At 42.2% G+C, this 27,004-nt stretch overlaps 1 protein-coding gene across 1 annotated transcript in view; it reads right to left on the bottom strand.

The window, feature by feature from the left end:
• Positions 1-3,645: 3,645 nt before the first annotated feature.
• The window catches only part of ankfn1a (ankyrin repeat and fibronectin type III domain containing 1a), a gene marked incomplete in the record, with an annotated part of 232,233 nt that continues 208,874 nt past the window's right edge, over positions 3,646-27,004 (bottom strand). The window contains 5 exon segments of the mRNA XM_029697427.1: positions 3,646-4,366; positions 6,803-6,995; positions 7,361-7,583; positions 24,563-24,729; positions 26,256-26,424. Coding sequence (XP_029553287.1) covers positions 3,646-4,366; positions 6,803-6,995; positions 7,361-7,583; positions 24,563-24,729; positions 26,256-26,424 — 1,473 coding nt within the window.

Here is a 27,004-nt window from a genome sequence, read left to right as displayed (position 1 = left end):
TCCTAATGATAAAAACATTGTTGCAAATATATACTGTATAGTGGAAAACCAACCGGCCTGTTGATGCAACAATAAACTTCAACAAGTCATATTAATATTCCAATAATGCAACAATTTGTTTTACAATAGTTACCGATAAAGCTGCCCTCGATCAGTACATCAAATTTAAATGAGGTTTCATAATCACCTGCAATGTTAAAATAGTGAAAAGCTAGCTCAAGGTATCCCTGTTACCCGTGCAGCGTGGCTTTGATAAAACCATTAAGGTATTGTTTGGGAATTAGCTTGATGTATCATAGAAATCAAATGAAAAAACAAGACATATGTTGAAAGTGCAATTTAGTCCGATATAGTCCATGATGTGTTAAACCTCATATGAGCACAATCATTAGCTGGTCCTGGAAGTGTTACTTTAATAACATGATTCTACTACTCTGTATGCATCTCTACCAGAGAATATAATACTCTAGAGAGTAATATAGAGTAATACTACTATAGAGGGTATAATACTCTGTACCAGAGAACATAGGATAAGAACACAAAGCTACAGTGTTCATAATTCAACTTCGTTTAAAACAACCCTTAAAGTGTCATAGAAACATAACTTCAAACCACAAATCACTTTCTGGCTAAACAGAAGAACATGGCTACTTAAGTCCAGGGTGCAAAGTGCAGACTGTTTTTGTGTAACTCAAGTCCCTAACCTCTGACCCCACCAAACATGACCGCTAACCTCTAACCCTTGACCTTCTCAAGCCAAACCAAGGGGGGGCACAAATTCAAACTGGACATAAGCTAGAGTCCACACAAAACAAGTCCATGCCAACAAATAATACATAATTTGACTCAAGTACAATACAGGCATTCAATGCTGAATAGCAAGTTAGGATTTTTTTTTTTTTTAAAGAGAGTAGAAAAATACTTATAGGATATAGGGGCTATGATATTGGAATTCACCGCAGCTTGCTGTGGAATGTTTAGTACTCTCGTTATCATCAGTATTCTTAACGATGGGCTCGTCAGAACTAGGCGCGGGGGCAACTAGCGTAAATCAACAGTAAACTTTCGGATTCAAAACTGTTTACTTCTTACTGTATACTACGCAGATATTGAAGGCTGGTCTTCAGATGATGTTCTTAGTTCGAGAAAAGTGGGAAAGGTTACTGTTTTAGTGTATGAAGAACATTACTGTCATTCTGAATGATACTCTGGTTGACTTTTTGTTATAACAGATCTACAAAAGAACCAAATAGAATCAAGCAGCTTAGCATGATGATAATGAAACAGAATTAATTACTGCAGAAAACCAACTTTAAACCATGACAATACATTCACTGTGAGTGGGGAAATGCCTATAAACCCATGCTGAGAAACCTAGAGAAACATAAGGCTTGTATCGTGTGTCCAAACTTCTAATAAACTCAGCAAAAAAAGAAACGTCCCTTTTTCAGGACCCTCTCTTTCAAAGATAATCCGTAAAAATCCAAATAACTTCACAGATCTTCATTGTAAAGGGTTTAATTAAACACTGTTTCCCATGCTTGTTCAATGAACCATAAAGAATTAATGAACATGCACCTGTGGAACGGTCCTTAAGACACTAACAGCTTACAGACGATAGGCAATTAAGGTCACAGTTATGAAAACTTAGGACACTAAAGAGCCCTTTCTACTGACTCTGAAAAACACCAAAAGAAAGATGCCCAGGGTCCCTGCTCATCTGCATGAACGTGGCTTAGGCATGCTGCAAGGAGGAATGAGGACTGCAGATGTGGCCAGGGCAATAAATTGCAATGTCTGTACTGTGAGACGCCTAAGACGGTGCTACAGGGAGACAGGACGGACAGCTGATCGTCCTCGCAGTGGCAGACCACGTGCAACAACACCTGCACAGGATCAGAACATCCAAACATCACTCCTGCGGGACAGGCACTGGATGGCAACAACAACTGCCCGAGTCACACCAGGAACACAAAATCCCTCCATTAGTGCTCAGACTGTCCGCAACAGGCTGAGAGAGGCTGGACTGAGGGCATGTAGGCCTGTTGTAAGGCAGGTCCTCACCAGACATCACCGGCAACAACGAGGTGGAGGGTCCATCACGGTCTGGGGTGGTGTGTCACAGCATCATCAGACTGAGCTTGTTGTCATTGCAGGCAATCTCAATGCTGTGCGTTACAGGGAAGACATCCTCCTCCATCATGTGATACCCTTCCTGCAGGATCATCCTGACATGACCCTCCAGCATGACAATGCCACCAGCCATACTGCTCGTTCTGTGTGTGATTTCCTGCAAGACAGGAATGTCAGTATTCTGCCATGGCCAGCGTGTCAGTGTTCTGCCATGGCCAGCGATGAGCCCGGATCTCAATCCCATTTAGCACGTCTGGGACCTGTTGGATCGGAGGGTGAGGGCTAGGACCATTCCTCCCCAGAAATGTCTGGGAACTTGCAGGTGCCTTGGTAACAGTGGGGTAACATCTCACAGCAAGAACTGGCAAATCTGGTGCAGTCCATGAGGAGGAGATGCACTGCAGTACTTAATGCAGCTGGTAGCCATACCAGATACTGACTGTTACTTTTGATTTATTTTGATCCCCACTTTGTTCAGGGACACAATATTCAATTTCTGTTAGTCACATATCTGTGGAACTTGTTCAGTTTATGTCTCAGTTGTTGAATCTTGTTATGTTCATACAAATATTTACACGTTAAGTTTGCTGAAAATAAACGCAGTTGACAGTGAGAGGACGTTTCTTTTTTTGCAGAGTTTATCTAAGGTGTCAATGTATAATGAATACTCATCAATTGAAATAGCAACTTCGAGCCATTGTCGGTCATCAACACACTTTCAAGTGCAGAGGTATAGGTAAAGCAGTGCTTAAATTCATCGTCGCTGTCGGATGAAAACCTTGTAACACAATTTTTGCCAATTTTCATGTTTTATATGTGCTGAAAGCAGTAACTTCCTTTCATGACTCTAGGACAAAGAAAATGTATTCAAAATACTTCTGAAGTTTCATAATTGTATGTTCGTTATTTGGAAAATACATTTAATATTTTTTTCTGTTTTGGAGTTGACGTTTAGATCCGACAGCGACGTCATGTTGCATTAATTATAGGTCATAACAGTTGGAGCCTTGGCTTGGTTCTGAGCTAACAGTTCATACAGTCGGCCAGCAACCTGAGTCTCTAGTACATTCTACAGAGAGAGCAAGGTTTGTCTAGTCTGTGAGCTACAGACGTGCGTGAGCTCAGAGAGAAACATGCACTAGCTCAGAGTCAGTTCAGCATGCCTGTCCACAGTCATTTGAGGGATAGATAGAAAGAGAAAGGGATAAAAGAAAGATATAGACCCACACAACAACACACACAGAGACAAACAGACAGGAAAAGGGGCATCGTTATCAGTTTGGACACAGGGATGAGGGATATGTACTGTATGCAACGCACCAAAACAACATCGCTCCATCCAACTGTCATCAATTAGCCTATGTCCAATCATTCAAAATCTTGTTACTCAGTCCCGTCCACTCCTAGATCAATGTTGCTGAGCTATTGTCCAATCCTGGAGGTTGTTACTGAACCACCGTCAAATGCTGAACATGGCCAATCCTAGAGCATATTACTGAGCATTGTCTAATCCTAGAGCTTGCTGCTGAGGATCTCTGACACCTGTGCGTTTGTTTGGTCGTCTGAGTCCAGATCCTGGGCTCTCGCTCCTTCATACCCCTCCTCTCCTGACCCCTCCTCTGCCAAAACCATTGTCACCCCTGCCCCTCTCTCCATCCCTCCCTTTCCCTCCATCCCTCTCTCCTCCTCTCCACAGCCCCTGTTGTCAGGCGACGTTTCCTTACACGGTTCCACAAAGATAGTCCTGATATGGGGCCTGGGCTCCCTCTGTCCCCCCCTCCGGCCCTCCAGGACACAGGAAGCATGACTAGCATATATCTCCCCCTGAGGGGATGGGAGATTCAGAGGCAGGGTGGGCAGGTCTGGGTCCCTCTGTCTGGTATAGACCCCCTCGGACAGGGACCCTGTGTGGCTGTCGCTGTGGCCCCTGAGCCACCGCTGGGGCCCGCTGAAGTAACCCGCCTGGGCCCCAGTGGCCGCGTGGCTCCGGGACAGCAGCTTCCGCTTGGTTGGGGGGTTGGCAAGGGGCCGCAATGGGGTGAAGGAATGCTTGTCCTGGGTCGTCTTGGAGAGGGAGAGACCCTCCAGGGTTTTGGAGCAGGATAGGGTGGTCTCAGGGAAGATGGGGGCAGGTGAGAGGGGTGGGTCAGGGGAGAGGATTGTGCCTGGGGAGAGGGGGAAGGCAGGGGAGAGAGGGAAGAGAGAGAGGTCTTTGGGCTGGCAGATGCTGTACCTGGAAAATAAAAAAATAAGATTTGTTAGGTTCTATTCAAGGCTGTCAAAAAGAGAGGGGGAGAGGGGAAGAGGAGGAAAGGTGATAATAGAGGAAAGGAGAGAGAAGGAAAAGGACAAATCTTTGGAGAATGAGGTGGTAGGGAAATGTGGGGCTGGGGGAGAGTGAAAGGAAGAGGTTTTTGTAGACACAAGTGGACTGGACAGGACAAGAGTGGCAGCTCTATATCTACCTAAGCTTGTGTATCTGCAGTACGTTAGGGTCAGGGTTAGAGGTCGTTCTCATACCTGAGCTTGTATCTGCAGTACGTCAGGGTCAAGGTTAGGGTCAGGGTTAGAGGTCGTTCTCATACCTGAGCTTGTATCTGCAGTACGTCAGGGTCAAGGTTAGGGTCAGGGTTAGAGGTCGTTCACATACCTGAGCTTGTATCTGCAGTACGTCAGGGTCAAGGTTAGGGTCAGGGTTAGAGGTCGTTTTCGTACCTGAGCTTGTATCTGCAGTACGTCAGGGTCAAGGTTAGGGTCAGGGTTCGAGGTCGTTCACATACCTGAGCTTGTGTATTTGTAGTATGTCAAGGTTAGGGTTAGAGGCAATGTTCCCAGAATAAATATTATCCCGCGCAGAGAAGCTTCACTCATCTTTCTAGAGTTTTCCCCTTTAGTTAACACTATCAATGTTTCGATCTACTGTGGGAATTGTGCCTTTTGTAACATACCGAAACAAAATGTACTATGCAAAATAATGCAAAAATAACTGTGCAAGAGATTTTCTTGTAGGCAGAGCGCATTGGAGTTGGATTCTATTGAATTGACAGGCACAACTCAGGCAAGTACTCTACACCTCTAGTGGTGTGGGGGCTGTGCTTTGGCAAAGTGGGTGGGGTTATATCCTGCCTGTTTTGGCCCTGTCTGGGGGTATCATCGGATGGGGCCACAGTGTCTTCTGATCCCTCCTGTCTCAGCCTCCAGTATTTATGCTGCAGTAGTTTATGTGCCGGGGGGCTAGGGTCAGTCTGTTTCATCTGGAGTATTCTCTTGTCTTATCCGGTGTCCTGTGTGAATTTAAATATGCTCTCTCTAATTCTCTCTTTCTCTCTTTCTTTCTTTCTCTCGGAGGACCTGAGCCCTAGGACCATGCCTCGGGACTACCTGGCATGATGACTCCTTGCAGTCCCCAGTCCACCTGGCCATGCTGCTGCTCCAGTTTCAACTGTTCTGCCTGCGGCTACGGAACCCTGACCTGTTCACCGGACGTGCTTGTTGCACCCTCGACAACTACAATGATTATTATTATTTGACCATGCTGGTCATTTATGAACATTTTAACATCTTGACCATGTTCTGTTATAATATCCACCCGGCACAGCCAGAAGAGGACTGGCCACCCCTCATAGCCTGGTTCCTCTCTAGGTTTCTTCCTAGGTTTTTGGCCTTTCTAGGGAGTTTTTCCTAGGGAGTTTTTCCTAGCCACCGTGCCTCTTTCACATGCATTGCTTGCTGTTTGGGGTTTTAGGCTGGGTTTCTGTACAGCACTTTGAGATTTCAGCTGATATACGAAGGGCTATATAAATACATTTGATTTGATTTGATACACACAGACCGGTGCACCATAGCCAATCAGAGCTGCAGTAGAATCTGTGCCATTCATATTGAACTGGACTGTGTTTACAGCATGAGTGGTAGTGAGTAGATGCGCTTGTTTTGAGATCAAAGTGAGAGCTGCATGTAACCACGTGTGCACATTTGTTCATATTCTTTGCTAGTTAGTGAGTTATTAGCCCAGTTATAGCAAATTTCTAGTCAACAATAGGGAAGTGGTTGCTTCCTACAAGAGCACAAAATGTGAAAAGCGAGTCAGGTAAAGAGCTTTTTTTATGTCTTAAAGGAGCAGTGTTGTATTTTAAGCTAAGTAGCCAATAGGCTGAGGGTAGCATAATTTGTCTGATTCTCTGTAATAAAGGTATGGAAATGATAATACATTTTATTTTGTAAAGTGGCTTCTTGCATCAAACAGTCAACACCTTGTCTGAAGGACAAGTGGATAAACAGGTTCATTTCAAGCCCTGCATGTTTTTTTCTTCAAAAGCCTCATGGAATGTAGGCCTACATTGAACACCACACATTTGCTGCTACTGTAGGCTGAATGATAGAACAGCTATTTCCATATGAAAATGTTATGGGATTCCTATTTCCGCCATTGTTTTTGATGGTAGGCTGCTCTAGTATGCCTACATTATGATCAAATAGCCACAGTAGTCTACTTGGCCACTGTTAAAACTGTAACATAAAGCGGGTACAGCCTCAGTGTTCACAGTGAACGCACGCTGGAAGTTGCACAGAACTTTCACAAAGTTCATATTTACACTCAGCAGACCTGAAATTTGCTCAGTGCCAAAAACATTTGACAGGGAACGTTGGTTAGAGGTCGTTCTCGTACCTGAGCTCATGTATCTGTAGTACGTCGGGAGCGCTGCCTCCCAGGGCGTGCACGGCCTGCTGGGATAGGTCCTGTGGGGGGGAGTAGAGCAGGTCCAGCTCGCGTGGGGACAAGGCTTCGCTGGAGTCGTAGTCACTGTCTGTCGGCAGGAACACCTCTGAAAAACCGTCCTCATCTGACCCCAGCTGGTTGTCTGAGGGAGGAGACAGAAAGACAGACGGATAAGAAACACACATACAGTCCATGTACAAAATAGCGTTGCACACAGACACAGTACAAACTATGATTATAGAGTGGGGGTATGTGTTTAGCTTATGATAAAAGCCATTCCTGACTTACTTCCGGTGTATTGAGAGGTAGGAGGTGGGCAAATGTCTGTCAATGTGTATGTTTATGTCTGTGTATTTGTATGCACTGCATCTATAGGTGTGAAGTGGCACCAGCGCCAGAAGGGCTAACACACCCATACACCCCCATCCTCAAGAGGAGCATCGTCATCATCGGCTTCGATGGACAGCCAAGACAGTGTGTGTCTTTCTCTGTGTGCATTCTCCTCACCACTAACATCCTTCCTGCGTCGTAGCTCAGGTGATGGTGATGGTGTGGGTAGGTAGTCCATGGTAGAGGATGCTGAGTCACTCTTCTGTGCCCCCTGGTCTGACTCAGGCTCGCTGGCATTGACCAGGCTGGTGATGGGCACACCGCCACGGGGCTGCTTGTAGCGGGCACACTGCAGGGCTTCAGTGATCCAACGCAGCTCCCTCCACATCTCATCCAGCTGCTGCAATAGAGAACAAAATGCACTCATTATAACACCGTTATAAAGCATCATAGTTACAGTTGATTATATATTTATAGTTAGTTATAGTTCATTATAACAGTTCTAAAGCATCATAGTTATAGTTAGTTATAGTTCATTATAACAGTTCTAAAGCATCATAGTTATAGTTAGTTATAATTCATTATAACAGTTCTAAAGCATCATAGTTATAGTTAGTTATAATTCATTATAACAGTTATAAAGAATCATAGTTATAGTTAGTTATAATTCATTATAACAGTTCTAAAGCATCATAGTTACAGTTGATTATATAACGCATCATCGTTGTAGTTGATTATGGTTACAAAGCATCAAAGCTATAGTTAGTTATAGTTGATTATAACAGTTATAAATCATAGTTATAGTTAGTTGATTATAACAGTTATAAAACATCATAGTTACAGTTGATTATAATAGTTATAAAGCATCATAGGTATAGTTAGTTCATTATAACAGTTCTAAAGCATCATAGTTATAGTTAGTTCATTATAACAGTTATAAAGCATCATAGTTACAGTTAGTTATAGTTGATTATAACAGTTCTAAAGCATCATAGTTACAGTTAGTTATAGTTCATTATAACAGTTCTAAAGCATCATAGTTATAGTTAGTTCATTATAACAGTTCTAAAGCATCATAGTTATAGTTAGTTATAGTTCATTATAACAGTTCTAAAGCATCATAGTTATAGTTAGTTATAATTCATTATAACAGTTCTAAAGCATCATAGTTATAGTTAGTTATAGTTCATTATAACAGTTATAAAGCATCATAGTTAAAGTTAATTATAGTTCATTATAACAGTTATAAAGCATCATAGTTAAAGTTATTTATAGTTCATTATAACAGTTATAAAGCATCATAGTTATAGTTAGTTATAGTTCATTATAACAGTTATAAAGCATCATAGTTATAGTTGATTATATAAAGCCTCATAGTCGTAGTTAATTATAGTTGATTATAATAGTTATAAACTATCATATTTAGTTAGTTATAGTTGATTATAACAGTTAAATCCTAGTTATAGATAGTTATAGTTGATTATAACAGTTAGAAATCCTATTTATAGATAGTTATAGTTGATTATAACAGTTAGAAATCCTAGTTATAGATAGTTATAGTTGATTATAACAGTTAAAAATCCTAGTTATAGATAGTTATAGTTGATTATAACAGTTAGAAATCCTAGTTATAGATAGTTATAGTTGATTATAACAGTTAGAAATCCTAGTTATAGATAGTTATAGTTGATTATAACAGTTATAAATCCTAGTTATAGATAGTTATAGTTGATTATAATAGTTATAAATCCTAGTTATAGATAGTTATAGTTGATTATAACAGTTATAAATCCTAGTTATAGATAGTTATAGTTGATTATAATAGTTATAAATCCTAGTTATAGATAGTTATAGTTGATTATAACAGTTATAAATCCTAGTTATAGATAGTTATAGTTGATTATAACAGTTAGAAATCCTAGTTATAGATAGTTATAGTTGATTATAACAGTTAAATCCTAGTTATAGATAGTTATAGTTGATTATAACAGTTAGAAATCCTAGTTATAGATAGTTATAGTTGATTATAACAGTTAGAAATCCTAGTTATAGATAGTTATAGTTGATTATAACAGTTAGAAATCCTAGTTATAGATAGTTATAGTTGATTATAACAGTTAAATCCTAGTTATAGATAGTTATAGTTGATTATAACAGTTAGAAATCCTAGTTATAGATAGTTATAGTTGATTATAACAGTTAGAAATCCTAGTTATAGATAGTTTATAATTATTATAATCAACTATAACTATCATATTTAGTTAGTTATAGTTGATTATAACAGTTAAAAATCCTAGTTATAGTTATAGTTGATTATAACAGTTAAAAATCCTAGTTATAGATAGTTATAGTTGATTATAACAGTTAGAAATCCTAGTTATAGATAGTTATAGTTGATTATAACAGTTAAAAATCCTAGTTATAGATAGTTATAGTTGATTATAACAGTTATAAATCCTAGTTATATAGTTATAGTTGATTATAATAGTTATAAATCCTAGTTATAGATAGTTATAGTTGATTATAACAGTTATAAATCCTAGTTATAGATAGTTATAGTTGATTATAACAGTTAGAAATCCTAGTTATAGATAGTTATAGTTGATTATAACAGTTAAAAATCCTAGTTATAGATAGTTATAGTTGATTATAACAGTTAGAAATCCTAGTTATAGATAGTTATAGTTGATTATAATAGTTATAAATCCTAGTTATAGATAGTTATAGTTGATTATAACAGTTAGAAATCCTAGTTATAGATAGTTATAGTTGATTATAACAGTTAAAAATCCTAGTTATAGATAGTTATAGTTGATTATAACAGTTAGAAATCCTAGTTATAGATAGTTATAGTTGATTATAACAGTTAAAAATCCTAGTTATAGATAGTTATAGTTGATTATAACAGTTAAAAATCCTAGTTATAGATAGTTATAGTTGATTATAACAGTTATAAATCCTAGTTATAGATAGTTATAGTTGATTATAATAGTTAGAAATCCTAGTTATAGATAGTTATAGTTGATTATAACAGTTAGAAATCCTAGTTAAAGATAGTTATAGTTGATTATAACAGTTATAAATCCTAGTTATAGATAGTTATAGTTGATTATAACAGTTAAAAATCCTAGTTATAGATAGTTATAGTTGATTATAATAGTTATAAATCCTAGTTATAGATAGTTATAGTTGATTATAACAGTTAGAAATCCTAGTTATAGATAGTTATAGTTGATTATAACAGTTAGAAATCCTAGTTATAGATAGTTATAGTTGATTATAACAGTTAGAAAACATCTCATCCAGTTGCTGAAATGGAGAACAAAAGTCAGGTCCAGGTCAAGATGTCCAGGAGAAAGTGGCACTAGTAGCCCCCTGGATACTAGCGCTGAGAGGTACGTAGTTCAGCAGCTTAAGGTTAGTTGCAGGTTTCTATTTCACTCTGATAGGGACAAAACCATTCACACATTAAGCCTACAGCTTCAGGGAATACATTATTACCACGCAGATTAACATTTCTGTGTAGGTGTGTGTGTTTGCGCAAGTGGGTGTACTGTTGTATATTCCCAAAAAGTTGAAAGGGTTTGTAGCGAATAGAACTATGCATAATGCATCCGATTCCTGCATTCAATTGGCACCTGATCATATCACAGCAGTCTTGAGAAGAAGCAGTAGAGAATGTATAGAATGTCCCATATGGCACCCTATTCACTACACAGTGCTATGGGCTCTGGTCAAAAGTAGTGCACTATATAGGGAATAGGGTGTAATTTGGGATGAATGTATAGAATAGAAAGCACATTGTGACCATAACAATGACTGGCTGCACACCAAAGCCCTTCTCCTGCCAGTCTCCCCATGCATGCAGTCTCCAATGTGGTTCCAATCTTATCAGGGCCCTAGGCCACCGTAACCAAACGTCATTCCTGCTTTCACTCCTCCTATTCCCCCTCTCATTCTTTCCATCACTCCAAACCTCCCCTGGGAGTCAGGGTGTGTGTGTGTGTGTGTGTGAGAGAGAGAGAGAGAGAGTGAGTGAGAGAGAGGGAGAGAGAGTGAGAGAGAGAGAGAGCATTGTTCTGTGTTTCCGTGTGTGTAGAGAATGAAGCATGACAAATGTTAAGCAGCAATTAGGCGTCTGTCTGAGAGACAGTATGAGAGCACTTAGTGACACCACGAGATGACACACACATACATATATATATATAAAAGAGACTGACACCAGGGGATGACACACACACACACACACACACACACACACACACACACACACACACACACACACACACACACACATATAAAAGAGACTGACACCAGGGGATGACTCGGCTGGAAAGAATGCCGTGGATCAGATGGCAGAAAGAGAGAGGGGGGACTGAGAGAGAGAGGGGGGACAGAGAGAGAGAGGGGGGACAGAGAGAGAGAGGGGGGACAGAGAGAGAGGGGGGACAGAGAGAGAGAGGGGGGACAGAGAGAGAGGGGGGACAGAGAGAGAGGGGGGGACAGAGAGAGAGGGGGGGACAGAGAGAGAGAGGGGGGGACAGAGAGAGAGGGGGGGACAGAGAGAGAGGGGGGGACAGAGAGAGAGAGGGGGACAGAGAGAGGGGGGGGGACAGAGAGAGAGAGGGGGACAGAGAGAGAGGGGGGACAGAGAGAGAGAGGGGGACAGAGAGAGAGAAGGGGACAGAGAGAGAGGGGGACAGAGAGAGAGAGGGGGGGACAGAGAGAGAGAGGGGGGACAGAGAGAGAGAGGGGGGACAGAGAGAGAGAGGGGGGACAGAGAGAGAGAGGGGGGACAGAGAGAGAGGGGGGACAGAGAGAGAGGGGGGAATGAGAGAGAGAGTGGGGGGACAGAGAGAGAGAGGGGGGACAGAGAGAGAGAGGGGGGGACAGAGAGAGAGAGGGGGGACAGAGGAGAGAGAGGGGGGGACAGAGAGAGAGGGGGGGACAGAGAGAGAGGGGGACAGAGAGAGAGAGGGGGGACAGAGGAGAGAGGGGGGACAGAGAGAGAGGGGGGGGACAGAGAGAGAGAGGGGGGACAGAGAGAGAGAGGGGGGGACAGAGAGAGAGAGGGGACCAGCGAGAGAGGGGGACAGAGAGAGAGGGGGGACAGAGAGAGAGAGAGGGGACAGAGAGAGGAGAGGGGGGACAGAGAGAGAGGGGGGGACAGAGAGAGAGAGAGGGGGGGACAGAGAGAGAGAGGAGGTGGGGACAGAGAGAGACGGGGGGGACAGAGAGAGAGAGAGGGGGGACAGAGAGAGAGAGGGGGACAGAAGAGAGAGAGGGGGGACAGAGAGAGAGGGGGGGACAGAGAGAGAGGGGGACAGAGAGAGAGCGGGGGGGACAGAGAGAGAGGGGGGACAGAGAGAGAGGGGGGGGACAGAGAGAGAGAGGGGGGACAGAGAGAGAGGGGGGGACAGAGAGAGAGAGGGGGGACAGAGAGAGGAGGGGGGACAGAGAGAGAGGGGGGACAGAGAGAGAGAGAGGGGACAGAGAGAGAGAGGGGGGAAGGAGGAGGGGGGACAGAGAGAGAGAGGGGTGGGACAGAGAGAGAGAGTGGGGGACAGAGAGAGAGGGGGGACAGAGAGAGAGGGGGGACAGAGAGAGAGAGGGGGGACAGAGAGAGAGAGGGGGACAGAGAGAGAGGGGAAGAGGGGGGGACAGAGAGAGAGAGGGGGGACAGAGAGAGAGAGGGGGGACAGAGGAGAGAGGGGGGACAGAGAGAGAGGGGGACAGAGAGAGAAAACTGGACATAATAGAGGACATTCCTCTCTTTCTCCCTATAACCAAATTCCGTCACTCTTTTACAGGCAAGGCAAGAATATTACTGTATATCTCAAATACAGGATATGAAATATGAGGGTCTTATACTGTATGAGAGGTGGGCTATATTTCAGATAAGAGGGTCGTACAGGTATATGTTTTACATAATATTTGAGAGGTATATTTATGTATAAGAGTATACTGTATATCCGAGAGGTAAACAGTTCTGAATGGTCTGTAAATGGGTATGATAATAATGCATGCTAATCCAGCCTCTAATCCAGCTTCTTCTCTGAAAACCAAGCAGAAGACACTGGATGCATGTCAACTGCCATTTCACTTTTCTAAGCACCCTGACGAAGGCTTTCATTCTAAAATGTTTGGGTTTTTAATCATTAAAAAGCTTTTTACTGAACTTCCATTGTCCTCCTTTCAAGGTATTTCCCTTCATTCCACTTACTTAAATAGTTGATTGCCAATGATTTCTGTAGATTGAGGAAATTCAATCTCAACAGATTGCGTCTATCCCTAATCAGGAGGAAACCCACTATAGCTTCCAGAAAGGTAGCATCCCCAGACTCCCAGCATTCATCAGCACAGCAGTAGCATCTCTCTTGAGCACTCGACAGCTGACCCAAGTGTCATCCAAGACCTGTGTGTGTGGGTGTGTGTGTGAGAGGGAGAGAGTATAAGACTATTCTGTGTGTGTGTGCTCTTGATGCAGCATAATTTCCTGACAGCAAGGGCTCGCAAGACGCCTGCAGGGAGCCAGAAGTCATCTCAGAAACGAGAGTCTTACTGAAGGTGACTGGGACACACACACGCACGCACGCACGCACGCACGCACGCACACACACACACACACACACACACACACACACACACACACACACACACACACACACACACACACACACACACACACACACACACACACACACACACACACACACACACACACACACACACACACACACACACAGCCCCTCTCCAGGTAGGCTCCAGCCAGCCAGCAGAGAGAGCAGCGGTCCCAGTGAGTCCAAATGAAGGTGACAGGTAAGGAGCGCCAGACAAAAGGACTTCCTCCTGAAGCAGGAAATTGCCCATTCTGACCAGACATCTTTAGATTCCATTAGCTCGCACTGGAGCTAAGGACTGGAGCCAGAGTGGGACGGTATTCAGCGTGAGACGCAGATGAGAACCAGAGGGGGGATCGTATTGGAGACGTGGGACGGTATTCAGCGTGAGACGCAGATGAGAACCAGAGGGGGGATCGTATTGGAGACGTGGGACGGTATTCAGCGTGAGACGCAGATGAGAACCAGAGGGGGGATCGTATTGGAGACGTGGGACGGTATTCAGCGTGAGACGCAGATGAGAACCAGAGGGGGGATCGTATTGGAGACGTGGGACGGTATTCAGCGTGAGACGCAGATGAGAACCAGAGGGGGGATCGAATTGGAGACGTGGGACGGTATTCAGCGTGAGACGCAGATGAGAACCAGAGGGGGGATCGTATTGGAGACGTGGGACGGTATTCAGCGTGAGACGCAGATGAGAACCAGAGGGGGGATCGTATTGGAGACGTGGGACGGTATTCAGCGTGAGACGCAGATGAGAACCAGAGGGGGGATCGTATTGGAGACGTGGGACGGTATTCAGCGTGAGACGCAGATGAGAACCAGAGGGGGGATCGAATTGGAGACGTGGGACGGTATTCAGCGTGAGACGCAGATGAGAACCAGAGGGGGGATCGTATTGGAGACGTGGGACGGTATTCAGCGTGAGACGCAGATGAGAACCAGAGGGGGGATCGTATTGGAGACTTGGGACGGTATTCAGCGTGAGAACCAGAGGGGGGATCGTATTGGAGACGTGGGACGGTATTCAGCGTGAGACGCAGATGAGAACCAGAGGGGGGATCGTATTGGAGACGTGGGACGGTATTCAGCGTGAGACGCAGATGAGAACCAGAGGGGGGGATCGTATTGGAGACGGGGGACGGTATTCAGCGTGAGACGCAGATGAGAACCAGAGGGGGGATCGAATTGGAGATGTGGGATGGTATTCAGCGTGAGACGCAGATGAGAACCAGAGGGGGGATCGTATTGGAGACGTGGGACAGTATTCAGCGTGAGACGCAGATGAGAACCAGAGGGGGGATCGTATTGGAGACGTGGGACGGTATTCAGCGTGAGACGCAGATGAGAACCAGAGGGGGGATCGTATTGGAGACGTGGGACGGTTGGCTGGTTTACGGGCATATTTGTTCCTCTGCTATTCCTACTGAAGGGGAGAGGAGATATATAGTATTCAATATCGGCTTTAAGGTTATGGATATTTCCTATATAGTGCACTAGTTTTGACCAGGGCCCATATGGAATAGGGTGCCATTAGAAAAGCAACTGAGGAAACTGACTGCAGAGGAATGATTCTAGCTTCTCCGGGCTTCAATCAATGAAGCTTACTTAGTCTGAATTCCAAATTGCACCCTATTCCCACCTATTCCCCCTATTCACACAGATGCCCCCCTCCACTCTCCTTTGATCCAGGGCAGGGGCCCCACTGCTGGGGTCTCTCCCCCACCACCAGGCCCTGTCGTGGTGCCTGAGAGAGCCAGATGCAGCTGGGTCTGTGGTTCCTTTGGAGGATGACGCAAGCGCACACAGCAGGACAACGTCAGTTTATAGTCTATCAATGTGTTGAACTACACAATAGGAACTGCACATATTGAGGTTAGAGGTCGGTCCCCTAATTCTCCTCTCAGGAGTTCAGATTTACCAGAGGCTTCCTTCCAATGTTCAAAAGACGCAGGCCTTACTTAGTCCACTCACTCATTTAGTCCGTTGATGTGAGGGTGATGCCAAATCCAGTGATGAGTTGAATAAGATGCACTTCCACCCAATACTAACAGGATGTCTACTGGACTAAACCAGTCTTCCACAACAATACCACAGTAAGGGAATCCCCCCCCCCCCCCCCGATCATGTAATGACAAGTCTAAACAAATTGTACAATGAGATGGCTTAACGTCATCATTTCTGCACAGCCACACGCGCACACAGAAAACCCAGAAACGCTTTCACGTACCTATACACTCGCAAGTAACAATGCGCACACACCTAGAAGTGCACGTACGTGCACACGCGCACGCACCCTGACAGGACCTCCCAGTATCTAGACAGACTGTGGTATGACAGGCCAGCACTAAGAGCTTTCAGACAGACGGGCCTCTTTTCACACGCTTTGCCCCCTCACATTAACACTTCAGTCTCTCTAATGCAGCCCACATTGCTGAGCTCACATACACACACACACAAATGCACAAACACGCACAACTATGAGATTTACATGCACACACAGAGGCAGACTCACGCACATACACAGACTGAGAGACAGACATTGGCACTTCTATACAGAGACACATATTCAGACATCCCCACCCACACACACTCTCCCTCTCAGTCATTCATGATTGGTATTATTTTTTCCCCTGTCGCTCTCCCGAGTACTGTGTAATCTGTGGTTTGGGGGCCGCATTTTTCCGTGCCTCTCTGAGCTCAGAACACACACACTCTCTCTCAGATCACACACACACACACTCTCAGATCACAGAAACACACTTGCGGTTTTGTGGTTGGTCTCCATTACCAGTAGAGACCATGGTGGTAAAAACTGGATTAGTTCTTCACAGAGAAAAACACCAGATGGGTTTACTTTCATGCTTTCAACTTTCTGACATGAGAGAGAAGACTGGGCAGTTATGGAGTTCTTTAACATTAGAAAAACAAGCTATTTAACAGCTAGTACTCCTAGCAGTTAGGCTTTATTACATCAATAAACTGACTCCAATGGGATTATTAGCGCAGTTGTTTCTGCTGTTTCTTCGATTTTTGGTGCGTGATAAATATATTTACTGAAAAATGGACATGACATAAACGATATGAAAAATAAGCTTTTAAACAATTTTCTTTTGATGAATGTGAAAAAAAGGACTCGTGTTTGTATTAGAAATAGATAAAAAATGTTTATACAGTGTCCCCCCATTTTAGGGGACCAAATGTATTGGGACAAATTCCCTTGTGTGTGTATTAAATAAGTAGAAAGTTAAGTATTTGGTCCCATATTCATAGTTCGCAATGACTAGATCAAGCTTGTGACTCGACACATTTGTTGGATGCATTTGCTGTTTGTTTTGGTTGTGTTTCAGATTATTTTGTACCCAATAGAAATGAATGGTAAATAACGTATTGTCATTTTGGAGTCACTTATATTGTAAATAAGAATATAATATGTTTCGAAACACTTCTACATTAATGTGGATGCTACAATGATTACGGATGATCCTGAATGAATTGTGAATAATGATGAGTGACAAAGTTAGAGGCATAAATATCATATCCACCAAAAGAGTCCTAACCTCCCCTGTTATTGTAATGGTGAGAGGTTTGCATGTCTTGGCGGTATGACGTTTGTGCATCTGTACATTTCTCACTCATCATTATTCACAATTCACTATCCCTAATCATGGTAGCATCCACATTAATGTAGACGTGTTCAGAAACATATTATATTTTTATTTAACATAAAAGTAATCTGAAACACAACAGCAAATGCATCCAAAAAATGTGTAGAGTCACAAGGTTGATGTAGTCATTGCGTGCTATGAATATGGGACCAAATACTCAACATTTTACGACTTGAATTTGTCCCAATACTATGTACAAAAAGTGCTATAGTTTCTACCCGGTTCACCCGATATGGTGACAGTCTGTACTAAACCTCATAGTATTTGTATAATGCTGGAGTACAGAGCCAAAACAACTGGCACTGTCCCAATACTTTTGGAGCTCACTGTATTTCACACCATACTGATTGAATAGACGCTCTCATAAAGTGACAGACTTTAAAGCAAAAGATGCATACAGTAAAGTGACTTTACTTTTTCAAGTTAGATATAGCCATCTGAAATATATTGTCACATATAACTGTATATATTCCAGTAAACCGTCACACAGTTTACATATGGCACACTTAGGTCAATTATACCTGGAATACATATTAACATACACTGTAGGACTTTTCTGTAATTCTAACAGCAAAACACGGTATAATGCACCTTGTGTTTTACAGAATGAAGCTGTAGATTGCACTGCATTATGGGTAAAATTCTGAAAAGTTATTAACTGTAATTGGAAGCCTCTTATACAAATTACTCTAGTTTATGCCTACTGTAGAGTCATATCTTCAGTTTCAGGCGCCAACCTCATGCTGTCGGGTGAGAGACATGAAGCTCAGACTATTTTAGTAAAAAAGGAGAAGAAAGAAATCACCCAGATAATAATTGTTTTAATGATTAGGCTTCGTTGTACCGCAGCCTCTGGGTGCCATAGTGAATAAACTGAGCACAGATATGTGACCATTATGTTTGCTCCATTACTACAGAGAAACCGACTTGCTTCTAGCCCAAACAGTTCCAAAAGGTATGACCCATATTACCAGCGCAACGTTCTTTCAGATTTTCTTACACTGTTAAAAATTGTTGTTTTTACAGTATTATACAATACAACTAACAGCAATGTACCCTAATAAGTATTTACAGTAAATTGTCATAAATCCCAATGCACTCTGGGTGATTTTAGGCGTAATTGGTAAATGATGTAGTAAATTCCAATGAAACCATGTTTTAACAGTACAGTCGTGGCCAAAAGTTTTGAGAAGGACACAAATATTAATTTTCACACAGTCTGCTGCCTCAGTTTGTATGATGGCAATTTGCATATACTCCAGAATGTTATGAAGAGTGATCAGATGAATTGCAATTAATTGCAAAGTCCCTCTTTGCCATGCAAATGAACTGAATCCCCCAAAAACATTTCCCCTGCATTTCAGCCATGCCACAAAAGGACCATCTGACATCATGTCAGTGATTCTCTCGTTAACACAGGTGTGAGTGTTGACGAGGACAAGGCTGGAGATCCTTGTCCTCGTCAATTGAGTTTGAATAACAGACTGGAAGCTTCAAAAGGAGGGTGCTGCGCTTGGAATCATTGTTCTTCCTCTGTCAACCATGGTTACCTGCAAGGAAACACGTGCCGTCATCATTGCTTTGCACAAAAAAGGCTTCACAGGTAAGGATATTGCTTCCAGTAAGATTGCACCTAAATCAACCATTTATCGGATCATCAAGAACTTCAAGGAGAGCAGTTCAATTGTTGTGTCGAAGGCTTCAGGGCGCCAAAGACAGTCCAGCAAGCACCAGGACCATCTCCTACAGTTGATTCAGCTGTGGGACCGGGGCACCACCAGTACAGAGCTTGCTCAGGAATGGCAGCAGGCAGGTGTGAGTGCATCTGCACGCACAGTGAGGCGAATACTTTTGGAGAATGGCCTGGTGTCAAGAAGGGCAGCAAAAAAGCCACTTCTCTCCAGGAAAAACATCAGGGACAGACTGATATTCTGCAAAAGGTATAGGGATTGGACTGCTGAGGACTGGGGTAAAGTCATTTTCTCTGGTTAATCCCCGTTCCGATTGTTTGGGGCATCCGGAAAAAAAGTTTGTCCGGAGAAGACTAGGTGAGCGCTACCATCAGTCCTGTGTCATGCCAACAGTGAATGATCATGAGACCATTCATGTGATGGGTTGCTTCTCAGCCAAGGGAGTGGGCTCACTCACAATTTTGCCTAAGAACACAGCCATGAATAAAGAATGGTACCAACACATCCTCCGAGAGCAACTTCTCCCAACCATCCAGGAACAGTTTGGTGACGAACAATGCCTTTTCCAGCATGATGTAGCACCTTGACATAATGCAAAAGTGATAACTAAGTGGCTTGGGGAACAAAACATCAATATTTTGGGTCCATGGCCAGGAAACTCCCCAGACCTTAATCCCATTGAGAACTTGTGGTCAATCCTCAAGAGGCGGGTGGACAAACAAAACCCACAAATTCTGGCAAACTCCAAGCCTTGATTATGCAAAACTGGGCTGCCATCAGTCAGGATGTGGCCCAGAAGTTAATTGACCGCATGCCCGTGCGGATTGCAGAGGTCTTCAAAAAGAAGGGTCAACACTGCAAATATTGACTCTTTGCATCAACTTCATGTAATTGCCAATAAAAGCCTTTGACACTTATAAAATGCTTGTAATTATACTTCAGTATTCCATAGTAACATCTGACAAAAATATCTAAAGACACTGAAGAAGCAAACTTTGTGGAAATTAATATTTGTGTCACTCTCAAAACCTTTGGCCACAACGGTACATTACTTCAAAGAAGTCTGTTATTTCAAATGGTACTGTAATTCCACCCCAAAGAATACAGTACTGTACCATATTTTTTGGAGAGCCAAAAACGTTTTGACCACTATTGGGCGCATGGTATTGTTGTTTCTGGCTCATTAGCATAGTTTGATGCATGCCTTGTAAGATGCTACATTTGTTTAACCCGTGATTGAGATTGCTGTACCAATTTAACTGATATGTGGTAGTAGTGCCACAACAATTAAATGTGTATAGGGGACAGATTGGAGTGGTAGCAGAGTTGGGTAAATTACTTTCTAAATGTAATTAGTTACCTGCCCAAAATTGTAATTAGTAGCATCCCTTTTGGATTACCCAAACTCAGTAACTTAATCTGATTACTTCCAGTAACTTTTTGATTACTTTCCAATTAAAAGGCATTGGAAAAAGACAAAAATGATCCATCATACGCATTTGGTTAGTCATTATAGTGCTCGGTAGTTGTGGTCAGACTCACTCAGGTGGAACAAATTTAAACGTGCACCTTTTTTCAATGCTGAATTGAATGTTATTGAAAAAACAGAAAGGTGTCATTGTATTTTTTCCGCAAACATCCTTTCTGAATTTAAAAGCAATCCAAAAGTATCTGTAATCTGATTTTTGCTGGTAACATAACTGATTACAGTTAAAGTTTTTTTGTAACCACATTACATGTAACTGATTACATGTAATCAGTTACTCCCCAACCCTGAGTGGTACAGTAGCAAGCCGCAAACCTTTAATGGTTGAGTGTTTGCCATGTCTTTGGTCTGTTTTGCCCTGTAGTCACTGCAAGTTTGGAAGCCTTTGTTAAGGCCTCTATATATACAGTATATACATTTGTGACCAAATATATTGGCAGCCTTGCACCTTTCTTAAATAATTCCCTATTTCTTCTTAAATAAGTTGAAATGGAAAAACAACTTGTTCACCAAATCTTGTTATTGCATTTTCAACATTGCCAAACAAATTTTATTTTTGTCAATTTAAGTTTACAATTTGAATTTAGAAAATGAGAAGTATTTATTTCCAAAACACTATATCCACACATTTTTCACATTAGTTTTTTTCCCATCAGAAATGATTGCTTATTCATGTGTATGTAAAATATTACCGTTCTCAGATTTTTTATTAATTGATTTTAGATGTTTTTTGTTGTTGTTGCAAAGCTATATATCCATAGTTTAGCTGGAATGGAATATGTGTATCCTTTATATTTGACTGTGATATGTGGTTGTCTCACTGAGCTATCTTAAGATGAATGCACTGACTAAGTCTCTCTGGATAAGAGCATCTGATAAATGATAAAAATGTCAAATGTAAATGTTTTACATAAAGATCTCATATTACAGTATTCATTTATTATAATTTTTTTCTTTATTATTATGTTTTCTTCTTGAACCCTGGAACGGTTCAAGAAGAAATGTTGGACTGTTCTGGAGTGGCCAGCGAAGAGTCCAGATCTGAATAAAATCCATAACCTACGACAAGAGCAGAAAACAGCAGTTGGTTGAGGACACCCCTCAAACATTGAAGAATTAGAGCAGTTTGCTGCTGAAGAGTGGGACAAATTGCCAGTACAAAGGTGAAGCAAGCTCATTGATGACTACAAAAATAATTTGTTGGCAGTTATCTTGGCCAAATGCTGTGCAACCAAGTCCAAGCTCCTGGGTGCAAATAATTTTATCCATTCCATTTGTCTTTATTTTCTGAAAAAAATTGTAAACTTAAGTTTACAAAGATAAAATTGGTTCTGCAATGTTGAAAAATCTAAAAGTTTAAATTTATTTAAAGTGCAAGGGTGCCAATATATTTGGCTGCAACTGTATATATACACTACCGGTCAAAAGTCTTAAACCCTAGAATGAGTAGGTGTTCTTTCTTTATTTTTACTATTTTCTACATTGTAGATAAATTGCCTTAATGACAGATTTGCACACTCTTGGCATTCTCTCAACCAGCTTAACCTGGAATGCTTTTCCAACCGTCTTGAATGAGTTCCCACATATGCTGAGCACTTGTTGGTTACTTTTCCTTCACTCTGAGGTCCGACTCATCCCAAACCATCTCAATTTGGTTGAGGTCGGGGGATTGTGGAGGCCAGGTCATCGGATGCAGAACTCCATCACTCTCCATCTTGGTCAAATAGCCCTTACACAGCCTGGAGGTGTGTTGGGTCATTGTCCTGTTGAAAAACAAATGATAGTCCCACTAAGCCCAAACCAGATGGGATGGCATATCGCTGCAGAATGCTGTGGTAGCCATGCTGGTTAAGTGTGCCTTGAATTCTAAATAAATCACTGACAGTGTCACCAGCAAAGCACCCCCACACCATCACACCTCCTTCTCCATGCTTCACAGTGGGGAATACCGTTGCAGAGATCATCCGTTCACCTACTCTGCGTCTCACAAAGACACAGCGGTTGGAACCAAAAATCTCAAATTTGGACTCCACTGGTCTAATGTCCATTGCTCGTGTTTCTTGGCCCAAGCAAGTCACTTCTTCTTATTGGTGTCCTTTAGCAGTGGTTGCTTTGCAGCAATTTTACCATGAAGGCCTGATTCACACAATCTCCTCTGAACAATTAACGTTGAGATGTGTCTGTTACTGGAACTCCGTGAAACATTTATTTGGTCAGCAATTTCTGAAGCTGGTAACTCCTCTGCAGCAGAGGTAACTCTGGGTCTTCCATTCCTGTGGCGGTCCTCATGAGAACCAGTTTCATCATAGCGCTTGATGGTTTTTGTGACTGCAATTGAAGAAACTTTAAAAGTTCTTGAAATGTTCCAGATTGACTGATCTTCATGTCTTAAAGTAATCATGGACTGTCGTTTCTCTTTGCTTATTTGAGCTGTTCTTGCCATAATATGGACTTGGTCTTTTACCAAATAGGGCTATCTTCTGTATAACCCCCCTACCTTATCACAACAACTGATTGGCTCAAACGCTTTAAGAAGGAAAGTAATTCCACAAATTCACTTTTAACAAGGCACACCTGTTAATTGAAATGCATTCCAGGTGACTACCTCATGAAGCTGGTTGACAGAAAGGCAAGAGTGTGCAAATTTTTGTTTCATCAGACCAGAGGATATTTCTCCAAAAAGTACAATGTTTGTCCCCATGTGCAGTTGCAAACCGTAGTCTGGCTTTTTTATGGCAGTTTTGGAGCAGTGGCATCTTCCTTGCTGAGCGGCCTTTCAGGTTATGTCGATATAGGACTCTTTTAACTGTAGATATAGATACTTTTGTACCTGTTTCCTCCACCATCTTCACAAGGTCCTTTGCTGTTGTTCTGGGATTGATTTGCACTTTTCGCACCAAAGTAGTACATCTCTAGGAGACAGAATGCGTCTCCTTCCTGAGCGGTATGACGGCTGCGAGGTCCTGTGGTGTTTATACTTGCATACTATTGTTTGTACAGATGAACATGGTACCTTCAGGTGTTTGGAAATTGCTCCCATGGATGAACAAGACATGTGGAGGTCTCCAACTTTTTTTCTGAGGTCTTGGCTAATTTCTTTTGATTTTCCCATGATGTCAAGCAAATAGGCACTGAGTTTGAATGTAGGCCTTGAAATACATCCACAGGTACACCTCCAATTGACTCAAATTATGTCAATTAGCCTATCAGAAGCTTCTAAAGCCATGACATCATTTTCTGGAATTTTCCAAGCCTTTTAAAGGCACAGTCAACTTAGTGTATGTAAAGTTCTGACCCACTGGAATTGTGATACAGTGAATTATAAGTGAAATAATCTGTCTGTAAACAATTGTTGGAAAAATGACTTGAGTCATGCACAAAGTAGATGTCCTAACCGACTTGCCAAAACTATAGTTTGTTAACAAGACATTTGTGGAGTGGATGAAAAACAAGTTTTAATCACTACAACCTGTGTATGTAAACTTCTGACTTCAACTGTATATATATATATATATATATATTTGATATGCCGTAATATGAAAACACATTACCTAGCAGCAAATCCCAAGCAATTACAGTAAAATACTGTACCCTGCCTCCCTTCAATTAATTTAATTTATTCATTACAATTAATGTAAATATATTACAGTAAGATGCTGTACTGTACATTTACAGCATTATACTGGCAGCAGAGTTGCCAGCAAATTACTGTAATTATATAATACAGCTGTGTTGCTGTAATTATTACAGTAGGCCTATTTACAGTATAATATTGTATAATACAACACTGTTTTTCTTACTGTTAAACATGTGACAGCATCCCTGCTGTAAAGCAAAACTACAGCATTTAGCTGGCAACTCTGCTGCCAGTTTCATGCTGTAAATGCACAGGGAAAGTTATATCTCTCTACCTGAATATAGTCCAGTATATGTTGGTGTCTCTGTTTGGCAGTGGCAACCTCTGTGTCCATTATGGCCTCTCGCAGTGCCTGCTGGGTAATAAGTGCATCCAGGTCCAAGACAGATGACATGCGACAGTACAGACTGATGCACTTCTCCTTGTACGCACTGAAATGGACTGGAGAGAGAAATATATAGGAATATATATCAGAATGTCATATTAATACTGTATAACAAGACATATATAGACCAATGAACTTCTTATTCACACAGAAGTGGACTGGAGAGATAAATATATATTTTAATATAAAATATAACCTCAAACTTCTCCCTGTACTCACAGAAATGGGCTTGAGAGAGAAATATATTTTTGAATATAAAATATAGACTCCAACTTCTCCTTGTACTCACAGAAGTGGGCTGGAGCGAGACAAATATATATCAGAACATACAATATATAGACTAAATCACTTCTTGTAGGCACAGACATGGACTGGAGAGAGACATATACAGTGTTAATACTGTATAACGAGACATACATTGAGTGTAAAAAACAATAGGAACACCTTCCTAATATTGAGTTGCATCCTCTTTACCCTCAGAACAGCCTCCATTCATCGGGTCATGGACTACAAGCATTTGTTAGTTATGTCAAGTTGGCTTTATGTCCTTTGGGTGGTGGACCATTCTTGATACACACAGGAAACTGTTGAGCATGAAAAACCCAGCAGCGTTGTAGTTCTTTAATCCTTTGTCTTTCCCATTCACCCTCTGAATGGCACTCATACGCAATCCAAGCCTCAATTGTCTCAAGGCTTCAAAATCCTTCAACCTGTCTCCTCCCCTTCATCTACACTGATTGAAGTGGATTTAACTAGTGATAGCTGATCATAGCTTTCAGCTGGATTCACCTGGTCAGTCTGTGTCATGGAAAGAGCAGGTGTTCTTTATGAACTTCTTCATATTCACACAGAAGTGGATTAAAGAGACAAATATATATCAGAATATACAATATATAGACTAATTAACTTCTTATACGCACAGACGTGGACTGGCGAGATTGTTATAATTGTGTTACTAAATCCTTGTTATGCATTTTATTCTGCATTTGTAAACAGAGCACCCTTGTAAAATACATCGGTCTCAATGGGACTAGCCTGAAAAAAAAGGTTTGATCAAATAAATAACTATATCAGAATATATGTTAACAGCATATAACAGGTGTATAACAGGTGTATGACAATACATTTAGTGACTGATGAACGTGTCTTTGTATTCACAGCACAACTAATCTCTGGGGCTAGTCTGACTCTGAGAGGGGGGTCAAAGGTCAGATCAGCATGGCGCTGCTCTGGAGCCCTCAGAGAGACTGATTTAATGTGTGGCCCTAGGTATCAGAGGAAAAGAGAGGAATCTACAACCACTGAACTAACACAGAGAGAAAGAGATAAACAGAGCGAGAGAGAGAGTGCGAGAGAGAGAGAGAACAGAGGCTAACAGAGAGAAGGAGAGGGAGGGAGAGAGGAACAGAGAGCGAGAAAGAGAGAGGGAGAGAGAGAAAAATAATCTCTCACTCATTCAAGGGAGCGTGAGGGAGAAAGAGAGAGAGATGTACACAGGGATAGAGGAGGGAGAGATGAGAGAAAATAGATGTTCCAACAAGATGAGGGGCTTAACAGAAGGCAGTGGTCAGCGTAGACGTACCCAGCTCAAACATTTGTAGAGGGAGGTTGAGAAAGCCGGAGTGGGGAGTGTAGGGGTTACTCTGTCCGGGAGCGGTACACACATCGTCAGCCGCCGGCAGCAGCAGCAGAAAGGAAACATTATGACCCAGCTCCAACACCTCGTGAGTGTAGATACGGAAGTGCTTGGCCTGCAACCAGACATGAACACAGTAAGAATATGAACAGGGGCAAAGATGGACACATACAGCCGGGCGCGCACACACACACCCACGCGCACACAGGCAGGGACACACACATTCACTAAGGCACAAACGACTCATCGAACCCACATTCCAACTCGTCCCTCTATAAGAGTCTTGGTAAATGTTTCCCTTGCCTAGTATTTCCTCTTTATCTCTAAAGTAATGGAATACTTCGACAGTGAGATGTGATAGACATTCTGTCCGTCCAGTTCTTTTTAGAAAATAAACGGCATGATGTTCTGTTCTTCAGGAATGTCAGTATCAGAGTGCTGAGGCTAGCTATGTGGTGGTGCCTCCGTCCGAAAAATGACACCCTATTCCCCATGTAGTGCACTACTTGTAAACAGGGCCCATAGGGCTCTATATAGGAAATAGGGTGCCATTATTCTGACGCAGACACCGCCACATAGCTAGCCTCAGCACTCTGATACTGACATTCCTGAAGAACAGAACATTGTTTATTTTTCGCTACACCCGCAATAACAGCTGCTAAACACATGTATGTGGCAAATACAGTTGATTTGAG

Source organism: Salmo trutta, chromosome 18 (assembly GCF_901001165.1).
Source record: "Salmo trutta chromosome 18, fSalTru1.1, whole genome shotgun sequence".
Classification (NCBI taxonomy): domain Eukaryota; kingdom Metazoa; phylum Chordata; class Actinopteri; order Salmoniformes; family Salmonidae; genus Salmo; species Salmo trutta.
This window is presented reverse-complemented; position numbering and strand designations above follow the sequence as displayed.